The sequence below is a fragment of the Canis lupus genome, chromosome 4, assembly GCF_003254725.2.
Source record: "Canis lupus dingo isolate Sandy chromosome 4, ASM325472v2, whole genome shotgun sequence".
Classification (NCBI taxonomy): Eukaryota; Metazoa; Chordata; class Mammalia; order Carnivora; family Canidae; genus Canis; species Canis lupus.
In genome coordinates, this window is record NC_064246.1 from 2,428,855 (window position 1) to 2,456,632 (window position 27,778).

The 27,778-nt window shown below is 39.0% G+C and overlaps 1 protein-coding gene across 1 annotated transcript in view; it reads right to left on the bottom strand.

Moving 5' to 3' along the window:
* Positions 1 to 10,821: 10,821 nt before the first annotated feature.
* RYR2 (ryanodine receptor 2) overlaps positions 10,822 to 27,778 on the bottom strand; it is a 727,453-nt gene continuing 710,496 nt past the window's right edge. Inside the window, exons 100-106 of the mRNA XM_049108740.1 lie at positions 26,365 to 26,511; positions 24,481 to 24,615; positions 17,334 to 17,490; positions 15,755 to 15,819; positions 13,934 to 14,034; positions 12,962 to 13,013; positions 10,822 to 12,217 (exon numbers count right to left, since the gene is read on the bottom strand). Of these exons, the coding sequence (XP_048964697.1) occupies positions 12,122 to 12,217; positions 12,962 to 13,013; positions 13,934 to 14,034; positions 15,755 to 15,819; positions 17,334 to 17,490; positions 24,481 to 24,615; positions 26,365 to 26,511 (753 nt within the window). The 3' untranslated portion in view covers positions 10,822 to 12,121. The remainder of the gene's footprint in view (positions 12,218 to 12,961; positions 13,014 to 13,933; positions 14,035 to 15,754; positions 15,820 to 17,333; positions 17,491 to 24,480; positions 24,616 to 26,364; positions 26,512 to 27,778) is intronic.

Consider the following 27,778-nt stretch of genomic DNA (forward strand, 5'->3'; position numbering starts at 1 on the left):
AAAGTCTCTGTTCTATTGCATGTAACTAACAGGACTGTGAAATACAGTTTGAAATGAGAGTTCCATAATATTAATAACTTTCAGCAGCCACCAAGACAAAAAAACCACATCCTTTTTTTGGGACTTCAATGGCTGATGCAGTAGGATGTCTACCAAAGCAATCCAAACACCTCAGAGAAAGTAGATAGAACTTGCAATTTAGCCTCTCCCTCATTTTTCAAACCAAAAATTAGTGCCTATATTCAAGAGAGGCTTAACATTCATTAGAGGGGATATATAGTAAAGTACCTGTAAAAACCCACCCTTACAAATAAATTAAACCCCAAAGTATTCAATAATCAGGTAGTCATCACATTCTTTTCTTAAAGGGGCTGGGAGTCAGGGGAGAAAAAAACCGTGCTTAGAGGAGACAGAAATGAAGACCCTTCAGAAAAGTTTTAAAACATGAAAATCAGAATTATGCAACATAGGTGATGTTGCCACGTTCACCACAGCAAGTAAGAGTCCTGTCCCATGTGGATTTGTGCATCTTCTTCAATGAGGCAGTGAAATTGTCTCCACTTGGTGCACCATGATTGGATGATAGTTATATCAGGAGCCAAACATACTGTCTGGATGCCAGCTGGAGGTGCCAGCAAACATACCATGCAGGACTGCTTTACCGCTACTCCTTGTTAGTCTCTGTTTGTGATCCCCGGGGAGACGCATCCAGCCTGAAACTTGGTGCTATTAGAAGCTGCATGTCCTTACCTCAGTTCAGTTGCCTTTTCTTGGCTCTGATTACACCTTGCCTTGTTTTTGTAAAAGTGTTTCAGTAAAGTGGTAAGTACTCATACAAAGTACAGGGAAGGGGGACTCATTTCCGCTGGTATAGTAGACTACCTATCCTGATCATCTGAAAACAAAAAACACCAAATAAAATACAAAAACCAACTTTGGTTTAAGTAAACATTTGTATTAAAGTATATTATGCATAAAGAAAAATATTCCAGTAATTGCATAGTTAATTAGCACAAAGTAAACAAACGCATCTGGATAATAATCACCGAGATCAACAAATGTAACCCTACTTGCATTTTAAAAGCTAGCCTGTGCCTGCTAAGTCACAAAACCTCTCTTCCCTCAAAGTTGACTTTAGAATCATGGGTTACTTTTGCCTGTTGGGAATCCTACAATATTTACTGTGTTCAGATCTAGCTTCTTTCAACTGTGAGATTCATTCATATTGTTCCATGTGCAGTAGTTCATGCATTTTCACTGGATTCAAGTATTCCATTGTGTGAATGTAGAACATAAACATATAACTGATTTGTTTATGGAATTATTGAAGGACATTTTCCTGCAGTGTTTAGCTATTCCAGATAATGCTTCTGTGAAAACTTGTGTATATATTTTTGGTGTGCGTATGTACAGTTGGGTGTACATCTAGTAGCAGAATTTCTGGTTCACAGGATATGCATATGATCACATTTATAGGTATCATCATGCAGAAAATTCATTTTATTAAACAGCCTTGATGAATTGGCAAGGAAGTAAGGAATGATTGAAAGACAAAGATCCCTCTTATCCTTCCTCTCCTTCCTTAATAATTCAGCCAAAAAAACATTAGCTGGGGCATCTGGGTGAGGCGGGGGCAGTGGTAGCATTCCTGTGTGGGCTGTTGGAATCCCAAAGGAGGAGGACAGCTGCAAGGAAGAGTCAGAGTGAAGATGAGGGGCAGGAGCAGCCCAGAGAGAGGACTGTTGAGGGATGAGGAAGTGTCCAGGTTGGAGGAAAGTGACCAAGCTGGTAGCAGCAGTGACTGGACATGGGGTGGCTGCACAGGCAAGAGCAGCCTGGTGGAAATATCAGAATCTTAGTGAGGTGAGGAGAGGGGCCTAATGGAGGATGATGTGGCAATGGGAGATTGGTTACATAGAGTATCCATCTAATAAATCTTTTCAGAATAAAGGGATCCAGGTTTTTAAAGGCTGGAGAAAAAATCTTAGGAATATGGAAGGGAAAAACCTAGAATGTACTCTGTGGTTTTGGATTGAGGTTGGAGATATCATATAAATTCTAAGTTTTCAATATGTAGAAATATAGAAATAAATGTAGATGTGGATATAAGTATGTGTGTGTGTCTGTGAAAATATATGTGTATCCCCTAGGTTGGTCTACTGTGAATATAGATAGTTCTACTTCTTCCTTTTCAGTCTGGATGCCCTTTTTAAAAAGATTTATTTATTTCAGGAGATTTAGAGAGAGAGATGGGGGAGGGTGGGAGGAGCAGAGGGAGAGAGAATCTGAAGCAGACTCCCTGCTGAGTGTGGAGCAGACACAGGGCGGATCTCATGACCCTGAGATCACGACCTGAGCCAAAACCAAGAGTCAAACACTTAACCAACTGAGCCAACCAGGTGCTCCTTGAATGCCTTTTATTTTTTTTTCTTGTCTACTTTCCCTGGCTAGGACCTCTGATATAAAGTTGAATAGAAATGGCAAGAATGAACATTTAAATTTTGTTCCTGATGTATTTTTTTAAGATATTTATTTATTTACGAGATAGAGAGAGAGAGAGGGAGAGGCAGAGACACAGGCAGAGGGAGAAGCAGGCTCCATGTAGGGAGCCCGACGTGGGCCTCCATCCGGGGACCCCAGGATCAAGCCCCGGGCTGAAGGCAGGCGCCAAACCACTGAGCCACCCAGGGATTCCCCCCCTGTACCTGATGCTAATGGAAAACATTCTGTCTTTCCTCATTAATTATGATGTTAATTGAGGGGCTCTTGCAGATATTGTTACCAAGTTGAAGAAATAATTCCTCTCTATTTCTTGTTGTGTGTTTTTATCATGAAAGGTTATCGGATTTTGTTAAGTGGTTTTTCTGCATCTGTTGAGATGATCATGTATTTTTTTGTGTGCTTTATGCATTTTTTAAGGAAAGTTCCTATTCTGTCTTTTTTCTCACTATGGTTTACTTTCAGTAGTGTTCATTGTGATTTCTTCAAGTTCCCTACTGTTTTCTTCTTTCTATGCTAAGCTTTTGTTAATCCCATCCCACATACTTATCATCTCAGACACTGTATCATTACATTACTGTGTTTCTCCTGGTATTTGTTTTCTATTGTGATCAGAAAAAATTACTACAGATTTGTCATCTTAAAACAACCCTTATTTATTATCTCTTAGTTCTTTAGGTCAGAAGCCCAGGCAGTGAGTGACTCAGCTGATTCTAAGCTTTGTGTCTTACAAGGTTGAACTCAAGGTGTTGACAGGGCTGCAGTCCTCTCTTGAGGCTCTGGGGATGAATACACTTCCAAGCTCGTTCAGGACATTGGCAGCATTTACTTCCATCCTGCTATATAGGTCAGAGCTCCTGTTTCCTTGCTGGCTGCTGGCCCGGGTCATTCTCAGCTTCTAGAGGTCACCTGCCTTTCCTGTTCCAGATATTGTCTATCTTTAAAGCTAGCACTGCTAGTTTAAGTTCCTGTCACACTTTCTTTTTTTTTTCTTTTAAAGATTTTATTTATTTATTCATGAGAGAGAGAGAGAGAGAAGCAGGCTCCATGCGGGGAGCCCGATGTGGGACTCGATCTTGGGACTCCAGGATCATGCCCTGGGCCAAAGGCAGGTGCTAAACCACTGAGCCACCCAGGGATCCCTCCTGTCACACTTTCAATCTTTCTAACATCCTCTTCTGACTTGTCTCTTTTCTGCCTTTAGCCTGAGGAAATTCTTTCAGGTGTTTTGGTTTGTTTGTTTAGTTTTTGTTTCTTCCTGGCCTTAGATATTTTTGTCACAGGCTTCTGTTGATCATTACCCAGCTAAAGACAGAAGGGGGCCCTGCACACATCTGAAGAGCTTTCTCTCTTGCTTTCTTTCTCTCTCTGTAGCATTCCTCTCTGGTTCTCTTCCCACAGAACGCTAACCAGTGTTGGTCTCCCGGACTCTTAGCAGCATCTTACTGTCTGAGACAAGATGGTACCATTATTTCGAGTAAGGGAAATTAACCAGCACTATCTTAAATAATTGATTTAGGGGTGCCTGGGTAGCTCAGTCGGTTAGGTGTATGCCTTTGGCTCAGGTCATGATCCTGGCATCCTGGTATCTATCCCTGTGGTTCCCTGCTGCTTCTTCTCCTTTAACCCCCACCCCCGCTTGTGCTCTGTCAATTTTTCCCTCTATCTCAAACAAATAAATAAAATCTTTTTAAAAAATAACTGATTTATATTGAGTTTTAAATATCAAAAATTTAAATTCTTATATTCACTGACACCAAAGATTATATCTTTGAGCATCAGTTTGAGAAAACTGATCTATATGAAGAAATCCAAAATCATTATTTTAGGACTATTATGGGTTGAATTGTATCCTTCCAACAAAAGATGTGTTGGTACTCTAGCCCCTAGTACCTCATAATGTGGACTTATTTAGAGATGGGATCTTTACAGAGGTGATCAAGTTAAAATGGGATCATTAGGGGGGACACTAATCCAATATGACAGGTGTCCTAATAAAAAAGGGAAATAGGGACCCCCGCCCCACACATACACAGAGAGAATGCCATGTGAAGACTAGAGTTGCATTGACATAGTGAAGTCAAATCAAAGATCACCAGCAAACACCAGAAGCTAGGTAACAGAGGCTTGGGGCAGGCATAGGGCAGACTCCTTCACAGCTTCAGGGGGAACTGTGATTTCACAGTTGATGAACTGAGACAATAGATTTCTATTTAAGCCACTCAGTTTGATGATAATATAAACAAAGTATCCAACATGTTTCTAGTTTGCCAACTAGAAGGATGTCACTTTTCTACCAATTAGTAATTTTAATAATTATAATCAAAACCCCAGTAGGACTTTTTTGGAACTTGCAAAAATGATGTAGGTATAAGCTGAAAAGAATTAAAGCATCAGAAAAATCAAGGGTTTGGGGAGGAATAATAAATGAGGATGGAGAGAGGGCTTGCTCTGTTATATATTAAAACATTTTAAGTTCTAGTGATTAAAATATGGTCCTAATGTGGGATTTGTGCAACACTTCTTGTTGTTAGTAACAGAAAATTCGTTCAAACCAGTTTAAGGAGTAATGAAAATGTTAGTGTTTTATATGAATGAAAAACTGTATGGTAAGCTTCTGATGATGGTTTAGCCTCAATGTTCATGATGACATTGGGAGCATAGCTCTGTTTCTCTGTGCTTCTCTCTTCTGTCTTCCCCTCTGCCAGCATCATTCTTGTACTGCCTTCTCTCAGAGTAGCAAAATGTGTGTCTGAACTGTTGGAGCTCAGTGCTTGTCATTCAGACCCAACATGATAGATTCATAGTCAAGGGTATTTATCATATAAAGTCCCAAGCTTGCTTCTGATGAACCGTCTTAAGTCAACTACCTACCCCTATAATAATCACAGGGTCAAGGACATGGTTACTTTATTACTGACCATCTTTGAACTGTATAAAAAGGTTCTTCTTGTGCAAGAATAATTGGAACCAGAACAAAAGGACACATTAGATGGAAGACATAATTGGATAGAATTTACTAGTAAAACCACCTTTTAAGGAATATTTTTTTTTTTTTTTTTTTTTTTTAAGGAATATTTTTAATGACAAATTTAATCTTGTTAGTGTGGTATACTGTTTTTCAGGAATGTGTAGAAAAACGAAACTGTCAAGTTTATTAGCATATATTTGTTCATAATACTTACTAACCTTTGGATATCTATAGTGTCCATGGTGATATCCTTTCTTTTATTCCTGATATTAGTAAATCATTCCTTTTTTCATGCTCCATGTTCCTTTCAAAGAACCAATTTTGGCTTTATTGATCTCTATTTTTTGCTTTTATTTTATTGATTTCAACTCATATCTTTCTTATTTCCTTTTACTTACTTTGAGTTTAATTTCTTTTTTCTATCCTAACTTCTAAATATAGAAACCTACACAATGATTTTACTTTTTTTTAATTTTGTTTTAAAGATTTTATTTCTTCATGATAGATACAAAGAGAGACACAGAGACATAGGCAGAGGGAGAGGCAGGTTCCCTGTAGGGAGCCTGATGTGGGACTCCATCCCAGGACCCCCAGGATCACAAGCTGAGCCAAAGGCAGACGCTCTACCACTGAGCCACCTAGGCATCCCTACACAACTGCCACTTGCTTCTGGGGCCTCCAGCCATTGGCTCTGCCTCAGTTTCCTGCACCAGACAACTTTTTTAAGGCCGCCATGGTTCTGCTGCCTCAGGCTGACCAATCTTTTGCCCTTGACACCTTGGACCTTCCTCTAGGCCCTCTGTGTGCATTCAGGCTTGAGTGGCTCCCCTTTCTACTTCTCAACGTGGGTCCACCTGCCCACTAGAGCATATGGATCCGATAGTCACAGTGGGCTCCTAGAAGCTAGATAATTCAGTCCAGTGGTGGAGGGGGACTTGATATGCCTCAGGGTGAACTTCGACCAATGGGAAACAAGATAGAGAAGAAATGACAGATGTGCTCCATGCCCTATCTCCTTCCCATGGACTATTCCAAGGTACAATTTCTTTTTACAGAATGTCATGTAAGGTCCCAGGATGCAAATCGGACACACTTGCCAAGCAGCTTTTTCTCTTCCTGACTCAGGGTAAAGTGTGGCTGCTGAATGCATGCATTAGTTTGCATTGCTACACATCCTTCTTTGATTCACCCTTGCTGCTTGGCTGTTCCAATAAAGCATCATCACGTCCATCCTTGCCTCAGGCTACATTCTGGAGAACCCAGGCTAAGATAATACCATGTAGGCACTAGCTGGCATGAATAGGAAATAGTTCCTTTCTTGCTATTATGCCTCGTATGGAATATAAATTATTTTTGTGTGCATAGCATTTTGCCTCAGCTCACTGTAAACTTAGCCTTTATGACATTTTTTTTATGCAGGTGGTCACTTCATGATTTATACTCTTCAAACAAAATGATAAGAGTTTCTAGCAGTTTACCTTACTGGTGAAAAGGGTTCTTAAATATTTTTTTCTTCTGTATGTATAAAAATAAGCAATGGGCAACCCAGGTGGCTCAGCAGTTTAGTGCCACCTTCAGCCCAGGGTGTGATCCTGGGATCCAGGATCGAGTCCCCATGTCAGGCTCCTTGCATGGAGCCTGCTTCTCCCTCTGCCTGTGTCTCTGTTTCTCTCCCTCTGTCTGTGTGTGTCTCTCATAAAGAAATAAATAAGATCTTTAAAAAATAAAAAATAGAATAATAAAAATAAGTAATGACAATCATCTGGCTATGAATTTGCATTAATTTATAATAACTTGCCAAGGCTTTTGCTCTAATCATCTTTATTTTATGTAGGAGGGAGGCCGTTAGCTTGGTCATAACATGAAAAGCTTAAGCAGATATCTCCAATTTCTTTCTGCCAATAAAGAATGTAACATCTTGAGATCATCTGTTACTTTTCTTCTTGCCATTATATTTTCCTACAGTTCTGAATTTATATGTAAAATATTAGGTCTACCTAATGTTAACAGAGTTTTGAAAATTAGGTTGAAAACTGCAGGTAATTCAAATTACAATGTGCAGTAACTTCCAGGTTTGGTAGTCTTTAAAAAAGTCATTAACTCTAGTGTTACAACTTATATGTCAATATAGTATTATTCATGTTAGGAGCATCACACTTTATAATAATTAGTAGTGTTAAACAGGTCTAAAAAAAGTACATTATTTTTTCTCTACGAAAATTCAAAGGCCTGTTTAGCCATGCTTAATGCAAAGGGGGGCACATACATCAAGTTTACAAATTTCTTGGAGGAAAATAAATGTTATGATGTGTGGAAGGAATCAGAACACACTGTGGCTGTGTGGGGGTTGGTGGACAGGAAAGGCAAATCTGGGCTCCTTTGCCATTAAAGCACCTTTGAAATGCTAACATGGAGGATTCTTTGATCCTCTCAAACCTATCCTCAACTGATGATATCCAGAATGTTTAAGAAACTATGAACCCAAATTATCTTTTAAGAGAGCTAGGTATGAGACTCTTAAGCAGATTCCACACCTAGCATGGAGCTTGATGTGGGGCTTAATCGCATGACCCTGAGATCATGACTTGGGCCAAAATCAAGAGTCGGATGCTTAACCTACTGAGCCACTCAAGTGCTCAAGTGCCCCTGAACCCAAGTTATTTTAATAATGGTGAATATTACAACTGGAACTGAATCTGTTAGCCACAGTAAAGAAACTTATGTTAGAAAAACCAATGAAACATCCAGTAGCACTCCATCAAGAAGTAAGGTAGATACTGAAACAAAATATGAGGTAAGACTTTCCTGTCTTAGATTAAAATTGATGCTAAGTTTCTTTTTCTCAGAAATAGCTGTGTTGAAAGGTGCATTCTGAGACCAGCTATTCATGTGATAATCACTTCCAGAATTCTCCTTATCACAGATGCAGAATATTGGTGAGTACTGGTGACATTTCATCAATGCTTTTGAAACTACCTGCTTTCCTGTTTCATTTTTGCTGGGTCATAAAGGACCTGTTATTTTCCAAATCACTCTGGCCACAATCAGAAAAAGATTAAACAGAAACCTGGCTTTTAAAAAAAAGCTCCAGCTTTGCCACTAACCAGAGCTGTGACATTTAACCTGGCGAGATTGCTCATCTGAAACGTGATTGCTCAAATCCTTTCCAACATTCTAGAAAGCCTCAAACGTGATACATAAGAGAGAAGTAGTGCTTCCGCTGCTCCCTGTTTCTGTGCTGAGTTGTGACATTATAAATACTCCGTGATTTGGAGGACTTGGAACTTGAAGTACTTACTTAGCTACTTGTCTCATACATTAGCCATACGGCTGGGGCACCTGGATGCTTAGTCAGTTAAGCATCTGACTCTGGATTTCAGCTCAGGTCATGATCTTGGGATTGTGAGTTTGAGCCCCACATCAGGCTCTGTGCTGGGCAGCCTGCTTGAGATTCTCACTTCCTCTCCCCCTGTTCCACCCTCCCTCCCTCTCTAAAAAGAAAAGAACTCATATGAGCCACACAATTGAATATTATGAGTCTGGATGATATGACAGGTTCAGGCTTGTCCCATTAAGAAATGTGTTATTTATATTTGCAGCCATTAAAAAACTCAGGTGCCATTCATGTCTAGCTGGTCCAAAGCTTTCCATGTCAAGCTACATGAATCCTAGGCTTAGGTAAATGTATTAAATACATTTTTTTAAAGTTTTCCTTTATGGTGTCCAGAGTAAATGAGGCACTTGCCACACTGACAGCCACCCAAAGCCCTTTCCAGCACATTGGTATATTTACCCAGAAAACTGAAGTTTAAGGAACAGGAACGCTTTACCCAGTTAAGTAAGGTAATGAAAAACAGTATCATTTGCATAGATATGCTTCTATAATCAGGAAGAAAGTCTTTTCATTATGACTTTTAAATGAGGTATGAGGGGCTAGGAACTGCCTCCTGCACATGAGAAATAACGAGCATGAGTCCAACGACTAAGTACCATTTAGTGCATTTGAAACACCTCAACTATGATTCTAAATTTGTTTAATGAAGTTGGAGCAAGACATGTTTCCAGGGGGTAAAAAAAAAAAAAGGTGAAAAAGAAATAAGGATGGCAGAAAAATGCCTGTGAGCGTTCAAATGGAAATAGACATTATAACATCTTTTGTGAATGTCTATATATTTGTATAATACAAGATCTCTAAAGGGATTACATTTCTTGAGTTTGAGTCGGGCAGCCCTGAGTTTAATCAGATAAGTGGAGAGCCACATTGACATTCATGTGATGTTTCCTGGGAGAATTAATAATGCTTATACAGAAAAGCCCCCTCTTCCCGTGAGGCCTTGAGAGGGGAACAGAGAGGTGACCTCCTCTATGTGTTAGACATGATGAGGCTGGGCAGTGAGTGGCTTTCTAAAGCGACTGGGTCTGCTCCCTGACTCTTCCTCCAATGCTGATGCCCAAAGTCCGCGGGTAGAGGGAAGCTTCCTTTCCATAATTCAGCCTTTTTCTTGGGGCTTCTCTATGAGCACTGTCACCTTCCCAGGCAATAATGCCAGAAGCAATCAATTAGGAGAGTCAACAAGTCTGCAAAATCCAGAACAGGTGACCACTGGGATTTGCTCACTCCCTTTTCAACTGTGTTGTTTCATATCAAATCTGCCTTTGCCTTAGTAATAGAAGATCTGATTTTATGTCCTGGAGAAATATTTAATTCTTCTTCACTGTATGCTTTCCCTGCAGTGTTTCATAGCAAAGGGGAACATGCTTTCTGATGTTTTATAGAACTGATCTATTTTATTCAGACTCCTTGGGACATAAGAGCACCTCCTTGGGCAGGCTTGGGAGTTCCCACGGTGTGGCCAAATTGATACTATTCCTCCTCCCAAATAAAATGAGGCCAAAAGACAAATACAACATCTAGGTACCATAGCCCTGGTGTTGTGCCAGTAAGTGTTTAATACACAACTTACTAGTGTGCCAGTTAACTCTTTCATATGAAGGCAGAAAATGAACCCCTACAGGGAAACAAATTTGCCCTGAGCAAGGAAGAATCTTCTAGAATGAGAGGTGTGTAAAAGCCAAATGATTTTGGAGACCGTGATTTTTCTGTTATTGGTGGTTCTTAAGGAACTCGGGATGACCCCGAGTCAGGGAGATGGCAGGAGTGAGGCAAGGTGATTCAAACTGCTTGCTGACTCTGAGGTTCCATAATCCTAAAAGCAGCAAACTGGAAATCTGCATGTGTTAAGTCTGTAGGGCAGGATTTGCATTGCCCTAGCACCCCCTCACGTTAAAAGCTCAAGGTTTTTTAAAGCCTCTTAACTATAAGTGAAATGGGGAAAGAGGAGAGTGAGAACATTAGTTAAATAGTTTAATCAGAGCAGTTTTACAATTCTAAAATTAACAAGCATACTGGTAATAAAAGAGCTCCAATGTTTGCAAAATGATCTTGCTTCCATTCTGAGCCTGTCTTTTTATTTGTGAAGATAAGCATTACATTTAAAAGGACTCAAAATGGAGTGATTGATAATCATCATCCGTGTTTTTTGATGCAACTGATGAAATCCCTGAATGGATATTGCTTCAGCTTTGATATTAAAAATGGCCTGACAAGAAGTCCTTAATCAGCAACTGATTGCAGGTGACCAAAAGAAAGAGAAAACCCAAAACTGTCAAGTTCATAATGTATCACATTGTTGGTAGATGACACTGGCTCCAAATATACAATTAAGCCCACGACACTTTATTACTATGAATATAATTATCATGAAAGTTCTCTCACGTTGATCAACTTGCTTCTGGAGGTTTTCTTTGTTCTTTTAAACTTGCATAATAAACATGCAATGAATTATTTCTTTTGAAAGTATATTTTTTGCAGTCTTTTTGTTTTCATACAAAGATTTCATAAAGTTGCAATGTTGCATCAGAGCATTACCAAAATAAAAGCAGGAGCACATGGGGAGGGTAAATGTGAATTTAGTGAATGTCTCTCGTCCTGAGACAGACCACCTGTCTCTTTTAAAAAAGGTTTGCACAAACTGCCTTTCTTACCCTCCCCCACCAGAGAAAAGAACAAAGAAAAAGAAACCACAAAATCAACCTAAGAAAAAAAAAGATTGACATAAAATAAAGATGTTTTTTCATGCACATATCTTCTGCATAGCTCAACCCACATATAGTAAGGCACTATTTCCCTTCGTAACTGGTGTCCACGGCAATCAATTAAATGCTACAATGCTCTGTGACCATTAGAAAGTTCCTTTCAAGATGGCGAAATAAAGGGGCTGGATGAGTGTGGCTGCCACGCTTCTCTGTGACTGTCCCATAGCTCAAGGGGACTTCCAGGAGTCTCACAAGGAAATTGGTCTGTTGGTGTTGTGATTGAGAGTGTCCAAAAGAGTGTTCTTTCCAGAGTTCCTATTTTGTGTATGAATTTAGATTATTCTTCAGTCTTTATTCTCAAAGAAAGCACACAAGGTGGGGGAAAAAAGCACAGTCAGGTCTTCAGAAGCAGAGTTCACTACTCCCAGAAAGCATATAATCCTGGCAATTCACAAATTCAGCAGGATGTTTCCAAGGGAGCAGAGAGAGAGAGAGAGAGAGAGAGACTGAGACAGAGTGAATGTGTATGTTTTGGCTTTCAGAGATGATCGGAGTTTAATTTAGCTGGTCCTCATACTGTTTCCGGAAACAGTCCCCTGCTGGGAAGAATTCCCAGCACCTTTCTTGATACATCTTCCAGACATAAGATTCCTGTAAAAGTAAAGGAGATGTATTAACGTCCTGTCTTTCCCCAGAATCTGTACATTACCACAAAATAGAAGAAGGAGAGAAACACAAATTTGTTGCATGTATATATCAAATATCTAGGTTAACTGTGTAATTACACATAATTTACATGATTGGAAAAGCCCATATTCATTTAGAGACTTCCTAACCATATCAGACCTCACTTCTATTAATAATCAATCTTCATTTGGGCCATAATACAATAATGATTAAAAAACCTATTTGCAGTATATGAATTTAAGAGTTCTTTTAAAGATAATACTATTATTACTTGTAGCCTTCAAATTCAAACTCTTAACAACTGGAGGCAAATATCTGCAGAGGGAGAACTTCAGATACTTAAAGAGAACCTTTGACATTTCATACACAATTATTTTTAACTGACCCTAATCCTGTAGATTGAAGTTCATGTGGGATCATCTGCTATCTGATTAAGCAGTCAGGGCCATTATACTCATCAAAACCCAAACTCAGCATGTTCAGCTAATCAAATCTTAATTTTTTTTATGTGAACTTAACAGTTGTACTTTTTCTATAAAGACGATCTTTGCATACTTGTCCAGGATAACAGGAATTTTTTATTGAGATACAATGACTAATATCTGAAAGTAATTCTAGCTCTTCTTGTTTAATGTACACATATTCTCACAATGTATGAATTCTCTATCACTTCTTTCAGAAGGTGGTATATGATTATTGTTTACCTACCTGTCCTGTGTGCTCTGTTTCATCCTTGTTTATGAGATACATCAGAAAAAACCTACAGATAGAGAGATTAATCAGAAATGGGTGGAATGGAAATGTGGGCATACACAGACACTTTGTGATCTGGCTATAGGCTAACTCTTCACACTGTTGGCAGGGCAAAGAAATGGATCAAAACAGCAAGGCAAAAAAAAATGCCAATGGGAATCAAAAGCTTAACCTTTTTTAAAAAAATATTTTTTCAAAGGAGCTAAACTGTGTGCACAGATCAAGTTATACCTCACCATATTTATTTACTCATGGACTAGGAATCACAGTCCCCACTTGGAAAACCAGGGATTAAGAAGTTTAAATAACTTGCCAAATGCCCCACAGCTATGAATTCCAAAGCCAGCTTTTTTTTTTCTTTTGCTACTCTGCATCTCTTCTGTTTGATACTAAAATTGGGTTAGAAACTAAGAATTGTATTTTACTGAACTACAGTTTGAGTTAGTCCTAAGGAATAGCCAGATTTTTATGTATTTAAAAAAAAATGCAACTTTAACTGTGTTAAAATATAGTGTCTAGAGAGATAATAGTGCCTAAAGAGATCTGTAGGTCATCAGAAAAGAAAAATGGAGATCCTTCTATCTCTAGGAAGCAGCTGGAGTCTTTCCTACTTGAAATGGGAACCATGGCCCAGGCTCTTTTAGAGCCTGATCATGTATTCCACTTATTCTTTTCCACCTTTCCAGTTCATGTTCTAGAAGGTCTCATTCACACAAAGGGCTGCAAGTTCTTTCCTTTGTCAACCTCCTCCTGGGAACAGGAGGACCACTAGTGTGGGTCTTTCTCTCAAAGCCTGAGCACGACGGTATAAAGAAACGGAAGTCACATCTCTCTTTTGTTTCTCAAGCTTGCTTAGAAGGAGGCATTGATGGGCACAGGGTAGTGGGCACCAGAAGAGTCTGAAGAGTCCAAGACTGGTACACTCACAGGTAATTAGCCAAGTTGTGTTCCTGTAAAGTGTGGGTTTCAAAGCCATGTGGCACTGTGTCGAAGTAATCATTGCCTATCCCACAGATGAAGCATTTAGTCTAGAAGACAAAGGGAAATATTAAAATGTCAGATTTCAGAAATCAAAACAAAGGAACACACAACTCACCACTTAGGGGCAGCTTTTTTGTTTACTCAAAATTTGTATAAGGTCATGAGGCAAGGCTGAGGCAAGCACATGAATACTAATATAACTGTTGCCACAACTATATCTTGCTGGAGGCATAAAGACAGGGGTACCAGCAACAAGTACTAGATGTAGAAAGAAGTGTACGGGATAATGATGGCTGGAAAGCACTGTCTTTTCCTAATTTTCTCCAGCCCTAAGTGGGAATGCCCAGACTCAGTGATCACTCTTGTTCATGACGTTGACGGAGATCATGTAGGCGGGATTCAGTGTGTCCTCTACTGAAAACCACAAGCTTGGTACCTACCCGAACAAAGTCTGATGACCAAGCGGGGAAAGGCACAGATTACTCCCACTTGGAGAGGGCCAAATCAAATACCACACTGTGGGGCGTTCAATCCATGACTGGGAGAGGGTCTGCCATGTGCCAGGCACCGTGCTAGATACAGAATTAACCGAGGAACATATACTGAGATAACTTTCTACTCTCAGGATGGGGTGCCTGTGCTTTCTGCTCCTTAGCTTGCTCTCACTGTACCTCTGAGAGCAGTACCATCTGCAGGACTAGCACACAAAACCCAAGGAGAAGCAGGCCTTCTGTTTTATTACTAGAGTTTCATATGTATCAACTCAAGTGAATTTAATAATTGTGGCCCTCATGTGGCTCCAGATGCTCATCTTCCTTGCAAATTAGAAACTTTAATACCATCGAAGCCATGTTTACAGTGCCTTAGATTCTAGGACCTAGACTCAGGATGATTAAGATAATTTATTAAATTCTCTCTGCCTTATTGATCAACAACTGTGGACAGCAATAGACCACAGTCAGCAATAGGTCTTTATACTTCCTGATGTCTTGACTAAATGGGCTCACACTTAACAGCTCTCCCATGAACCTGCCTCTCCTCTGTGTTACCTCTCTGTTACTCCAGGTGTAACTGAGCTACCATCCTTCTGGTACCCCAACCTGGAAATCCGGGTACCCTCCCTTCTTGCTCCAAACCCTTCATCCTCTGCATCTCTGGCTGTCACCCACTTCTCTCCATGCCAACTCCAAAGGACTGCTTGAATCCGTCTGGTTCCTACATCTTCAGTGGATTTCTTCAGCAGGAGCCTCATAATCTCCTGCCTAAAAAAGGTTCACAGCCTGCTTCCCTGCCCCTGGTCTTGCCAGTGGCTAATGGACTCCCCATGTTTTAAACCATAGTTATCTTTGTAAAATGGAAACCCCATCACCCTGCTTAACACCTATTTCTGGTTTACAGCCTGTAAGTAAAACTATAAATTTCTCCAATGAGTTATTACAAAGGATTCAATATACTAGTCTGTTTACTTATATACAATTGTCTATTCACTTCTTGGTCAGTGAATCCATGATTTTGAATGGGTGGTTCTCCTGCTTCTTGAGGGGTGGACGGTGCCATGTTGGTTTGCATGCACCCAGAGCCTGCCACACTTCCAAGCCAGCATGCCAGCCAGTCGTATGTATTGCCTGGACTAAAAACAAGCCAGGGCAGCCATACATTGTTTGTGTCCTTTTCCTACTTTCTCCTGCATTCACCATTTTTGGATAAAGACAGGAAAAGAAATGCCCACAACAATGACAAAGCTGGGTCAGACTTGGACAGACTCACCTCCATGTCTTCTTTGACTTGCTCCTGTTGGTCTCTTAGTTCTCCAAAAGCATCAATAATTAAACCTAGTGTTCAATAAAAACACTTTATCTTTATCAACTAGAGAAGAATTAAATTCATAGCCCCTTGGTGAATCCTTCCAAGGAAAGGGAAAAATGTATAGCCATGCTGGGAAATGCTCAGAAGGTGGTAAAAGCTGTGAGCATACACCCAATTCACCTCCTGGGGTGGCAGCTTTATCTCTTTGGGAGCAGAAGTGGGTTTAAAAATGAAATGACAGCAGGAAAAACCTTTCGCATATATACCTTGGCATATACAGATGGTATGTTACCTGCTACTTCGTTCAGAGAAAGGATTGTGATTTCTGGTTGGAAAGTGCAGAGAACTCCACTAATGAGATTCTCAAGTACCAATTTGTAAGTCAAACATTGCCATATTAACTGAAGAATGTGCCTTAAATCATTCTTTTCTCAAGTTCCTGACAAAGAAATTTGCCATCATGTTATTAACTATGTCAGCCAGGAACGAACAGCATCGCGCTGTTTTTCCTCCTGTGACTTACTGGCTGCACATCTTCCGAGGGTTTTATGAATTTGCTCTCTTAGAAAACACATCATTGTCACACTCAATAAAGACATAAAGGATGGACTTTAAAACCTTTCAACTTGTTCATGTACTTTACTGACAAAAAAAAAAAAAGGACTGTTTTGTGCCTGGAGAACTTAGAAGATGATATCACGTTTATAGACATTTAATTCAAGCCAGGATAAAAGGATGAGCAGAAAAAGATAACAAGAGTGATTTTTCTGAGGGAGAAAAACACCTAATTCCAAGAGTCCTTGGAGTAAAAAGAAGAACTAGTAGGTCAATATGCCATTCAGGTTTTAAATGAAGGGCTCTGGGTCCTGACACCCTGGGTTTGGATTTCAGTACTGATACCTCTTAACCGTGCACTTGTGGCCAAGTTACTTAGACGACTTATGGTTCTATTTCTTCAAATGTAAATAACAGCATCATTTTCACAGGATGCATGAGGGTAAAATGAGTTAATACATGTGCCAGGCACATAGTGTAGATGTACAACGATGAAAACCTTAGGATTATTTAGGAGGCACTGATTGTGCATTAGGTACTGTGTGTGTGTGTGTGTGTGTGTGTGTGTGTATTTATATCACTTCTTAAAAAGAAAAAAGTGAAACTTTTCAATAATACTATGGTTTAGATATTTATATAATTTCCATTTGATAGACCCAATGGGCATTAGTTACATGGGTCACCCATCCCATGTTGTAAAGTCAGCAAGTGGTAGGGCATAAAGTCAAGCTGAGGAAAGTGCTCTTTCCACCGAGTTATGGGAAAAGAGTCCAAAGACACCTGTATGTATCTTCCCCTACACCAGGGTCCCATGCTGCTCTGATTTTCCCTCTACAGATTTCAAAGGAAGAAATCCCAAAAGGAAAAGTTCTAGTTGGCTTTTTCAGAAAGCATTTGACATTCTTACCCTACCTTCATGTTAGTCTGGACAACCAGGTGGCTCAAATTCTAGATCCTCTGGAACTTCAGTGAGGACAATGCTTACCTTGTATTATAGCCAAGAGGATGACAATCACGAAGAAGAAGAAGGTGATGTCAAAGATGATTCGATAGATCTCATATTCATCGCCTGCTGGGTCTTCAATTTCATCACCAATACCCCCTCCAGCACGTACCCCAACATACATGTGGAACATATAGCACTGGAAGAGAGAGAAATGGTCACTTCTTGGAGGAACATGGCCTGTTTTCACATTCAACAGAGCTAAGATTCTCTCTCTAGTTCCTAATCCTCACTCTGGAACTCTTTTTTGTTTTAGTATTTGTGATTGTGACACAAACTCTGGGCTCTTCTACTCTGCTGCCTTTTAAGTAAAATTCTACACTGCACACTCTGTCCAGTACCTTCTGTCCCACTTTGCAGAGAGTGAAAAATCCCTCACTAGCATCTGGCATTAGGTGATTCTACTAAGATCACATAAGATCACATCAAAACACAAAACTATGTTTGATCACCCTGTTCATTTTTTTTCAGTATAACAGACATAGGAAAGAGGAAGTTAAAGATGTGTAGATTAAGCTAGAAAAAACAGACCCAATAATATTCACCATCCACTCATCTGTCATGTATGGAATATGATGCTGAAATTTTTCTACTTGAACATGTAGAAGAAAGAAGAAAGATAAAAGAGAGAGGCAGGGAGGAAATAACAGCTCATTATTTAAAGTCTGCAGCATTTAAGAACCAATAATAAGTACAGCTCCAAGTGCCTGCAGCAGAAAAGTTTGGGCAGGATCATTTTTTGTGTGAGGTCTATCCTGTGCATCACAGGATAATTTAGAAGGATCCCTGGCCTCTACCTACTCAACACGGAGAGCACCCCATTCTGTAGATAACCAAAAATGTCCACAAACATTGCTATCGCTGAGGAGCAAAATCACAACAGCTGAGAGTCAGTGGCTTAAAGCGTCAATGGTTTATCTTTATTCAGGATAAGCTCATACTCGCCACGTTGGGGCCATGCTAGTGACACTTCAGCCCCTCTCCAGTGATTGGTCACAGCTCTCAAGCAACACTTTCCACTCTATCCACACCCCTCAGATAAACTATTCCTATTCTAGATCTTGGTTTGCATATTCTTTTCATCTTGAAAAATAATTTCCCACCCTTATGCCATTTCTTTTATCCTTTTGACCTTTGATTAATAATCCTTTCTCCATGTGGCCTTCTAGACACTTTCAGACCTTCTGATTTACCCAGCTGATGTCACCCATCAATGCAAAACACATTTACCCGCCATCTGCCATAATGAAGAGGGGGCAAGACCTGAAACACTGACTCCACTTGGAGAGACACTAAAATCCCCTGGTTTTCTTCTACACTTCTGGCCATTCCTTTTCAGCTGCCTTGGCCACTTCTTACTCATCTCCCTATATTTTCATGATAGGGAGATGCCCCAGCATTGGGTTCTTTGACCTTTCTTCTTTTAGGACACTTGCTAGGGGAATGTTCCCCATTTCATACTTAAGTTTTCATCTCTGTGCTAATTACTCAAAAACATTTGTTTACACCTTGCATCTCTTTCTTGAATTCCAGACCTGTATCTCCAATTTACCTGTTTTTGATGCTTTATGATCTCTCTCACTCCACTAGAATTGGCATCATTACAAGAACTACTCTGGTTACTGCTCTTTTATCAGAGCCTATACTGCTTTTTTATCAGAGCCTAAAATAATATCCAACACATGATAGGAACTTAGAAATCCCTTGTGGGATGAATGAGGAGTGAAAACACATAACTGATCAGTGTTCTTATGGAGACTTCACTGCCTCAACCCATAAACCTCAAATTCTCAGATCACCTTAAAAAGCACAAAGTGCAGGCATAGGACTGGCAGCAAGGTGATACCAAGATGCTCATAGTTCAACAGCTAATACAGTGATATATGTAGATAAAAAGTTTGCTGGGTCAGATACCTGGAATTTAATGAACAGAATAATAATAATAATAAAAAGATTGGATCACTCAGAAAGAAAGTGTCAGTCTGGCACACAGTGAACAAAGAGTATCATAAGGCAGCTCTGCCTTCCACCCCCTACCCCAAGAACAGTTCTGGAGCTCAGGTAAGGGGTTCTCTTACAGAGAGGCCTTGAAAGTCACTCTTTAGAGACAACCCAGTGAGACCAATGGTGCCTAACCTGAACTGTGCATCTGGCTCTCCTAGAGGCATAAACACTGGGCATTCTTGGTACTCCCTACTGAAGTAAACTCTGGAAGTAAAATTTTTTAAGATAGTCACTTCAAAAAATACCCCCTGGGACACTACATTAATTTCCCTGAACTGTGTGTCTAAAACAGTGCTTGAAACTCAGAACAGTAGATCTGTAGGAAATTTTATTTTCACTGTATACTCTTACATATTGTTAGAATTATTTTGACTATAAGCATTTATTTTTATTAAGAAAAGATTGGGTTGTAGGTTTCTCTCCAGGTACGTCTTCATCTGTGCTTAATCATGGCCACAGGAGATAATTATTGCAGCTGCCTACTCTTTACTTAGTGAACTAACATGGGTCATCCTTTCCTGGCTTCATCGTACTTAGCTTTGTTTGTAATCCCCTCTCTGGGCTGGGGACTCAATTTTGACATTCTGCCTGGCTCGGGTCTGGTACTTCTCCATATCCAGTTCTGGACCTTTGTCTCCCCACACTCCTACTATACCCATAGTAGGCCAACAGTGGATCACTGCAACTCCCTACCCAGCTTCTAGAATGTCCTAGCTCCAAAATCCTGCCTGCTTGACATGTAGGGGACTAAGATCATCTAGCTCCTTCCTTTTGCTAAATGCTGCTAACCAAGATGTTGGATTGAGTCTTGGTTGGATTGAGATGTTGGATTGAGTCTTGGAAAAAACATAGAGTTTTCCAAAGGGAAGAGACTGTGTTGACTTGTGGCACAAACTCTTAATGAGTTGGATGTTGGTATTCTGACTCCTACAACTGACTCTCAGGAGCCTGGTTAATGTGAGTCTCTCCTTAAGAAAATGATACACTTTTACTTTCTAGACATGCACAGCTGAAGATAAGACTATGGAATGAGGCTAAATTACTGAAGTAAATGTCTTCTATTTACTATTCTAAAAGGAGACTTTTCAGATCTGTCAGTCATCTAGCTTCTCCCAGCAATATCCCTGTCTTTATGCTCACCTTCATTCTCTGACAACTCTGATGTTGAAAAAAGGATTCCACCATATTTCAATAATAGACTTATGACCATGCTGAAAAGATAGTGCAGATAGTAGTCTTACAGATTTGATTGGTTAGTCAATAAAATGCATGGTTCACCGGTCGGATTTTGATACTGATTTTACCAACCTTAACTGTCACTACCTGGTTATCCCCAGAAATAGTAGGTAGGTGGCTGCTGTGGTAGAGTACAAAGCAGTGTGGTAAACACCTGTTAACATGGGGCTGTCAGGCTTTTCATTTTTGGGTTATCATTCTGCTCCTGAAAATGGAAACATCTCTCATTCAGCTTCCTTTTCATAGAATCAGCTCAAACCTGATGGTCAGAGCTAAAGAATGGCAAGAATAATTCCAGATGACACAGATGTACTTTGTTCAGAGAATGTGAATCATGAGGAAGAAAGGTGCCTGGCACTACGAACCCTGGAAATAGACAGTTGTTAATTCTCCGGATTTAATATACTGTGGCTTCTCCCCTAGTCACTCATCTCAGTGGATTCATTCCGGGGTTAATCACTGTTTATGACAGCTTTAGAAAACTGAGGAGGAACAGTTTCTGGTGGATTGGTGTAGGGCTTTATAAGATCTTTATCCTGACCAAAAAACAAAAACAAAAAAAGTAGAAAGGAGAGAAATAGAGACAGAGACAGATTACTTGTTGGGAGAATAGTGTAAAATAAGTGATTCAGAATAGGGGTACCTGGGTGGCTCACTTGGTTAAGTATCCAACTCTTGGTGTCGTCCCAGGTCATGATCAGGGTCCTGGGATAGAGCCAAGGGTAGGGCTCCACACTCACTGTAGGGTCTGCTTCCATCCCCACCCCTGCTCCCCCAGGTCCTCCCCCTCCATCCTCTCCCCCTACCCCAACCTGGTGCACTCTGTTGTTTTCTAAAATAAATAAATCTTTAAAAAAAAATAAAAGGAACAATCACCTAAGCTAGTTGCTTCCCTAGGAGTGACTTGTTATCTCAACCACTTAGAAAGTTTTGTTTTGTTTTTTTTCCAAAACACATAGGTCTTGACACCTACCCTGCAGTTTCTAATTTGGGATCTGGGGTGGCTTCTGACTTATGGAGTCACAAAGAGCTGCCCTGGTGAATCTGAGGTTGAGAACTACACCTTTTGAGATGAATGTTTCAGATATGCCAGCCAAGTCACTTTCCCTGGCTTGTAGCTACAGTCAGCTTTTGCTGGGAACTTAGGGTCATTTTTCACTTTCTTCTACATTCTTAGAGAGGAGATTCAAATTCTCTCAGGACACTGCTGGCTTAATTAGATTCTCAGGCTCAAAACACCATGATCCTAAATAAATAAATGGAAAAATAAAAAGAAAGAAGAAGGGAGGGAGGGAGGGAGAAAGGAAGGGAGGGAAGCACTGAAAAGGAGGAGAGAGAGGAAGGGAGGGAGGAGACCAGCCAAGTGTCAATCATCACCGAGTCTGCAAAACTGCAGCTACATCGCCACCTGCTGTTAGGTATGAAACACTGGCAGGTGAACCGTGTCCCCGTGAAAACCAAAAACATTCTACATACCCTAGGAAACAACCGGAAGCAGCAAAGGCAGTGGAAGCTCAGCGTGATGCCCAGAAAATAGGGCCTGACTGAAGAAAACCTATCTCAAGCAAACAATACTCTAGACTTCACCCTGTGAAGTCTAAATGCTAGAGATGTAAAGGAAGGATTCTCTTTTGAGAACTAAATGAAAGAAATTAAACCTGACCACCTCCTACTCCACCCTTCTTCTGTCTTGCTAGCTGCTTGGTTTTGCTAGCTTTTTTTTTTTTTTCTTTTTCAAGATTCTATTTATTCATGAGAGACAGAGAGAGAAGCAGAGACATAGAGGGAGAAGCAGGCTATGTCTCTGACTCTCTCTCGTGAATAAATAAAATCTTTAAAATAAATAAAAATAAAAGCAGTTCCCAGAAGAGGAGATGAAGGATCTTGAAAGTGCCTCCTTACTGATTGTAAGGTACTGCATGTTAGTGACTCTGGTGGACATTACTATCAGTGACTAGTCCCTTATTGTGTAAATTAATTCTCTCTCTAATTTCTGGTCCTCTTCATTGTAGGAACCCTTGTTATCAGTTTCCTCTGTATCCTTCCAGAAACACTGTATCCATATTACAGCATATCTATTATGTTCATTTTAAGTGTGTGTGTGTGTGTGTGTGTGTACACAATTAGGATCTTATCATAATACTGTTCAAGATCTTGCTTCCCCTCACTTAAATGCAATTTGTATGTCTTTCTATATCAACACCTGCATATTTGTCATATTTTTAAATAGCTACCTACTTTTCCATTGTATGGATTTGCCATAATTGACTTAATCGGGACTCTATTGATAAGTTAGATTATTTCCAATTTGTGATAGCAGCAAGTATCCTTGAACCCACTGGAGCATATTTGTAAATAAATGTCTAAATCAATACTAGCAGTGGAACTGACAAGGCAAAGGGTAGGTACAACAAAAAAATGTGACGGACATTGCAAAATTTCTCTAAAATCATTGTGTTAAATTCTCAACAAATATTCATGAAAGTGCCAGTTTTTCCATCAATTTAACAACCGTGGATATTAACAAACTTTAATATTTTATAAACCTGATAGGTAAAAATAATAGTCAATTGTTTTTTGATTTACATTTCTTTAATTACACTAGAGGGTAAGCATTTTTCCAATTTATAAGCTGATGGAATTTTACCATGAGTTGTCTAGACAGAGTCTGTTCATTTTTCTATTGGCTTATTTCCTAGGGATGTGATGAGGACTTAGTAAATTAAGGACACTGGCCCCTTGTTGCAGTGTTGAATATATTTTCCTCAGTTTCTCATTTGTCTTTAAGATTTTGCTTACAGTTTTTCCTTTTAAAGTAATTTTTTTAGGCTTCCATGCATCCTAGGTTTTATATCATACTCAGGAATACCTTTTTTCATTTAAAAATTATTATTATTTCAAAAGTCAAATGTTGTTCTTTTTTTTTTGCATTAAAGTATTTGTTCCATTCAGAATTTATTTCAATTTAAAGAACTAGGATGGAAAACAGGTTTTATCAAAATTTCCTCAAAAGCACATTCATAGTACCAATACTATTTATTGAATTCTTTGCCATTCACAATTTTAAAAGCCACTTTTGTCATATTTTTAATTTCCAAGTGTATTTCTAGACTCTCTATCCTGTCCCTAGATTTATCATTCTCTAGTTCAAAGCCTGACTGAAGTGTTAGTTTTTATAATATTAGTAGTTGTCTCTCACTACTCTTTTGGGATGTTTATTTTTTCTAGAGTAGTTATACTATCATTTTATTAGTTTCTTACTTTCCCCACTAACCTCAATTATGTAGGTATTTCTATTTGGTCCTCACTGAAGACTTCATCTCCTTTCAGCTAGAGGTACATATTTTCAATCTAAGATCTCATGTAGGATAGCTTCTGATTTATCATTTTCAGAGAGGTGGGTTATAGAATAGTGATAGAGCAACCTGAAAACTTTCTCAACCATTGATTTTAAAACCAACTAAAAAGATAATTTAAGCCAGAATACTGAATAAAAAAGCAATAACTAACGGTTCTATTAAGAGATACATTTTTGGAACTTAGTGATGTTAGTTAATACCATTAACTAGCAAACAGATCACTTCAAAATATTCTCCAAAGAAATAATTTTACCTGCTGTCCTGGAATCTATGAACCAATAAAGTGTTTATGCAGGAAATCTGCTGATTATCAGGTTGGTGCAGCAGATATACAAAATGGTAGAAATAGCCCTTTATGTTCCATAAAAAAATAAAAAGTGTTAATATTTTTTAAAGAGCCACACAGCTTTTTTATTGTGCATGTTCTTTTCTCTTCCACGTGGTTGAAGAATAAAACTAACAGAAACCACTCGGATTGAAGAAGCAGGGGAATTTTTTCATTCATGTGAGATCGAAGCATATGAACTTACCGTTAGCATATCATCACATTTCATATCTGGTGTATCACCATCTTCACTTTTATTGTAGAATTTTCGGAAAAAATTGAATGCCACAACAGTATACAGGTATACAACAACAGCTAATAAGCCAACGGTTAACACAAGCTGGAAAGCAATGTGACATTGAACACGTATTAGAAATGCAAGACGTATATGACTGGCATATTTGACATCAGTGTGGGAGGAGAGCATTCCAACAGCACATAGCTGGATTTATAGACTAGAAAATAGTAGGATTCATACCTCACTCCATACTTTTCTTACGCTCTAGTGGGGAGATTTGTTTTCCTATTCTCTTTATTGTATCAAGCTGTCAGACTATTTCATGCAAAACTTGCCTACTTAATTGGCTAGGAAATGCATACTACAGCTGGAGATGAATAAACTCTGGTTTACTTTCATATCCAAATTGATCATAATATGTATATGTTGGCTTTTACCAAGTTGGTAAAAATATATTTCTGGTTATATCACAGAAAATCTAAACGTGCAAAAGTACATTTTTTTTCTGTCTACTTCCTCTGATTACAATGAATCCCTATGTTCTCAACTGTGGCAGCATACATCAAATCCTTCAGAAATCACTTTATTATTATCTGGAGGAAACATGTTATCTGAATAGAGGGCTAAATTCACGTCTGTAAATTGAGTACACTGCCACTGTAAATTTCTGCATGTTTTACCTGTAAGGACTATTAAGCTCTTCATATTTCTGCAAATGAAAAATTGCTAGCTCAAAAAGAAAAGGAATAATAACAACAAAATTTTAGAAGTTAATTAAAAGTAGAGCCAGACCAGACCTTTTGCATGAAAATACACAATAGATTCAGCATCTTCAGTTCTTTAAATACATTAGGAACTCAATACTATGAATGAATTAGCATAGTATACTTTTTTGCTAATGCCATACATTCAAAAATTAAAGTGACATATATAAGAACAATATGTTGAAATTTAGGAAACTAAAGATCATGCTAATATAACTATGAATCACATGAACTTAATGGTGGGCATGGTTCACATTTTCTGCAGGGGATCAGATTTAAAAATATGCTGGATTATAAAATTCTGGGAAAGAAGGACTGTGTTAAGCCAAATAACTGACATACAATGTGTTACCTCCCAGTGGACACTTGATAGAGAATGAGTCAATTAATACATGCTACTATAGTAAGTTTATTAATAATGAAAGTTTTCACATTATCATTGAGCTCCATTAAAACATAGATTATCTGAACTAAACCAGTATGTAAGTACTCTAAGTAGGACCTTGACAAGTGTGAAACATTATTTTTTCTGCCCAATTTAAAAGTGGTGAAAAAAACACATAGATATCCACTTTTGAAATATTACACTAAATTAAGAACATGGCATCTCATGTTTTATTACTATTACAACTAGTGCATCAGGATGCTACAACACATTTTGGTTCCCTCTAGTATAAAATGGAGCAAATATCATATTAGGAAAAAATTAACTATTTTCTGGGGATGTTTCATATGTGCCGGGGCCTAAGCTAACACCTTTATGTCTTTATTTCATTTTACCCAAAACTCTAAAAGGCAGGTACTTCTATTGTATTCATCTTACAAAAGAAGTAGAGATTTAAAAACATTAACTAAGTTATCCAAGGTCAGTCATACAGTGAATCAGTCAAATCAAGACTTGAAAGTAGGTTTAGGGGACTCTTCAACTAATAATCCCTAATGGTTTATAAAAGAAAAAGTGCAGATCCTTCATTCACAGAAATGTTTAAAACTGTACATTGCCATTGGAGGTTAGGTTTATTTTGGTCAGCATTTTGTTTTGTTTTGTTTTGTTTTTTGTAGGAGTGAAAAAAAGATTAACCTTTACCTGTTTGCCATTGTGCGTTACCGATGACAAGATGGTTCTTAGTGTTTTGAACCCCATAGCAATGTCAAGGAGATGAGCAGCAAAAAAAAAGTTGTTATAGTGTCCAAGAATGGACATAGTCATATACCAGGCCAGGTAGAGAAAAGACTAAGAAGACAAAACAAGGGGGAAGCATATCAGAAGGCAGAATGAGTCACTATTGTCAAAAGCTACTCTGATTTCATTCTAATATAATCACTTCATTTACTTTACCTTCCTAGTCTATACATTGATATCATTCTAATGAGTTATGTCGGTTTGTGTATTTCATTTTCCCTTAGTTTGTTCTGAGAGGTTCAATGTTGTCATTCTCACTTTTCTATCAGAAAGTGTGTTCTTATGAATCTTCCCAAAGAGAAAATTTTATTGACTTAATATTTGATAGCAAGGTATCTCCACCTCAGCACTTACTGGTAGTTTACACTGGATAATATATTGTGGGGGCTGTCCTGTGCACTGTAGGATGGTTAGTAGCAACCCTGGTCTCTATCCACCAGATGCCAGTAGCACCCTCCTCCCTACCTGCGACCACCAAAGGTGTCTCAGACATTGACAAAGGTCCCTTGAGGGACAAAACTACCCCCGCTGGGAGCCCCTGCTCTACAGTCAACCAAAGAACCAACTTTCCCTCCCTCTTTTTCTTTCCTCTTTCATTTTTCATTTACTCACTAAGTCAGTGTTTGTTGAGACCTACTAGTTGTAAGAGATTATATGTGGTGTCTTATTAACCAAGCATCTCACTTTATAGGAGCCAAAACAAGTCGAGGAGAAAACACAAATACCATTTAAAGTCACTAAAGGCTGTAATAAACCTAATAACACAATTGATACTATCTGTAGAAATCTTAATTACAATCAATGTAAGGGATTAACTTTACAGAGGCTATAAAATATATATACTTTTTGATGGGAGGGGAATGAATAAAGGAATAAAAGATACTGTGATCACACTGGGTTTTTGGATTAGAGTCTCTTGGGCATGAGGCACGTTTTGCCAGTGGGGTCGAGAGCTACCTATTTTGGGAAGGGCTGGAAACCTTCATTTTGACTAGAGGATATATTAAGCCTTAAAAAAGAACAAAAACAAGACAGAGGGGGCTAAAGTGGTACAGAGTTTTTATGGGCAGTTTGGGGCTGAAGTTAGAAATTAGGTTGAAAAAAAGAAAACAGACTATGCAGAATGTGCTCGAGAATGACAGTTCGGTTTGAGAGTGAGTTTCTGTTTCAGAAAATATGGAAATGTAGAGCAGGCTTGGAGTCCTCAAGGCCAAGTTAAGGGATGTGGTCACATCTTATAGGCACATGAGAGCCCCTGGGGCATCATACAGAATAATGGTATATGAAAAGCAGCATTTTATGAAAGTGTCTTGAGCAC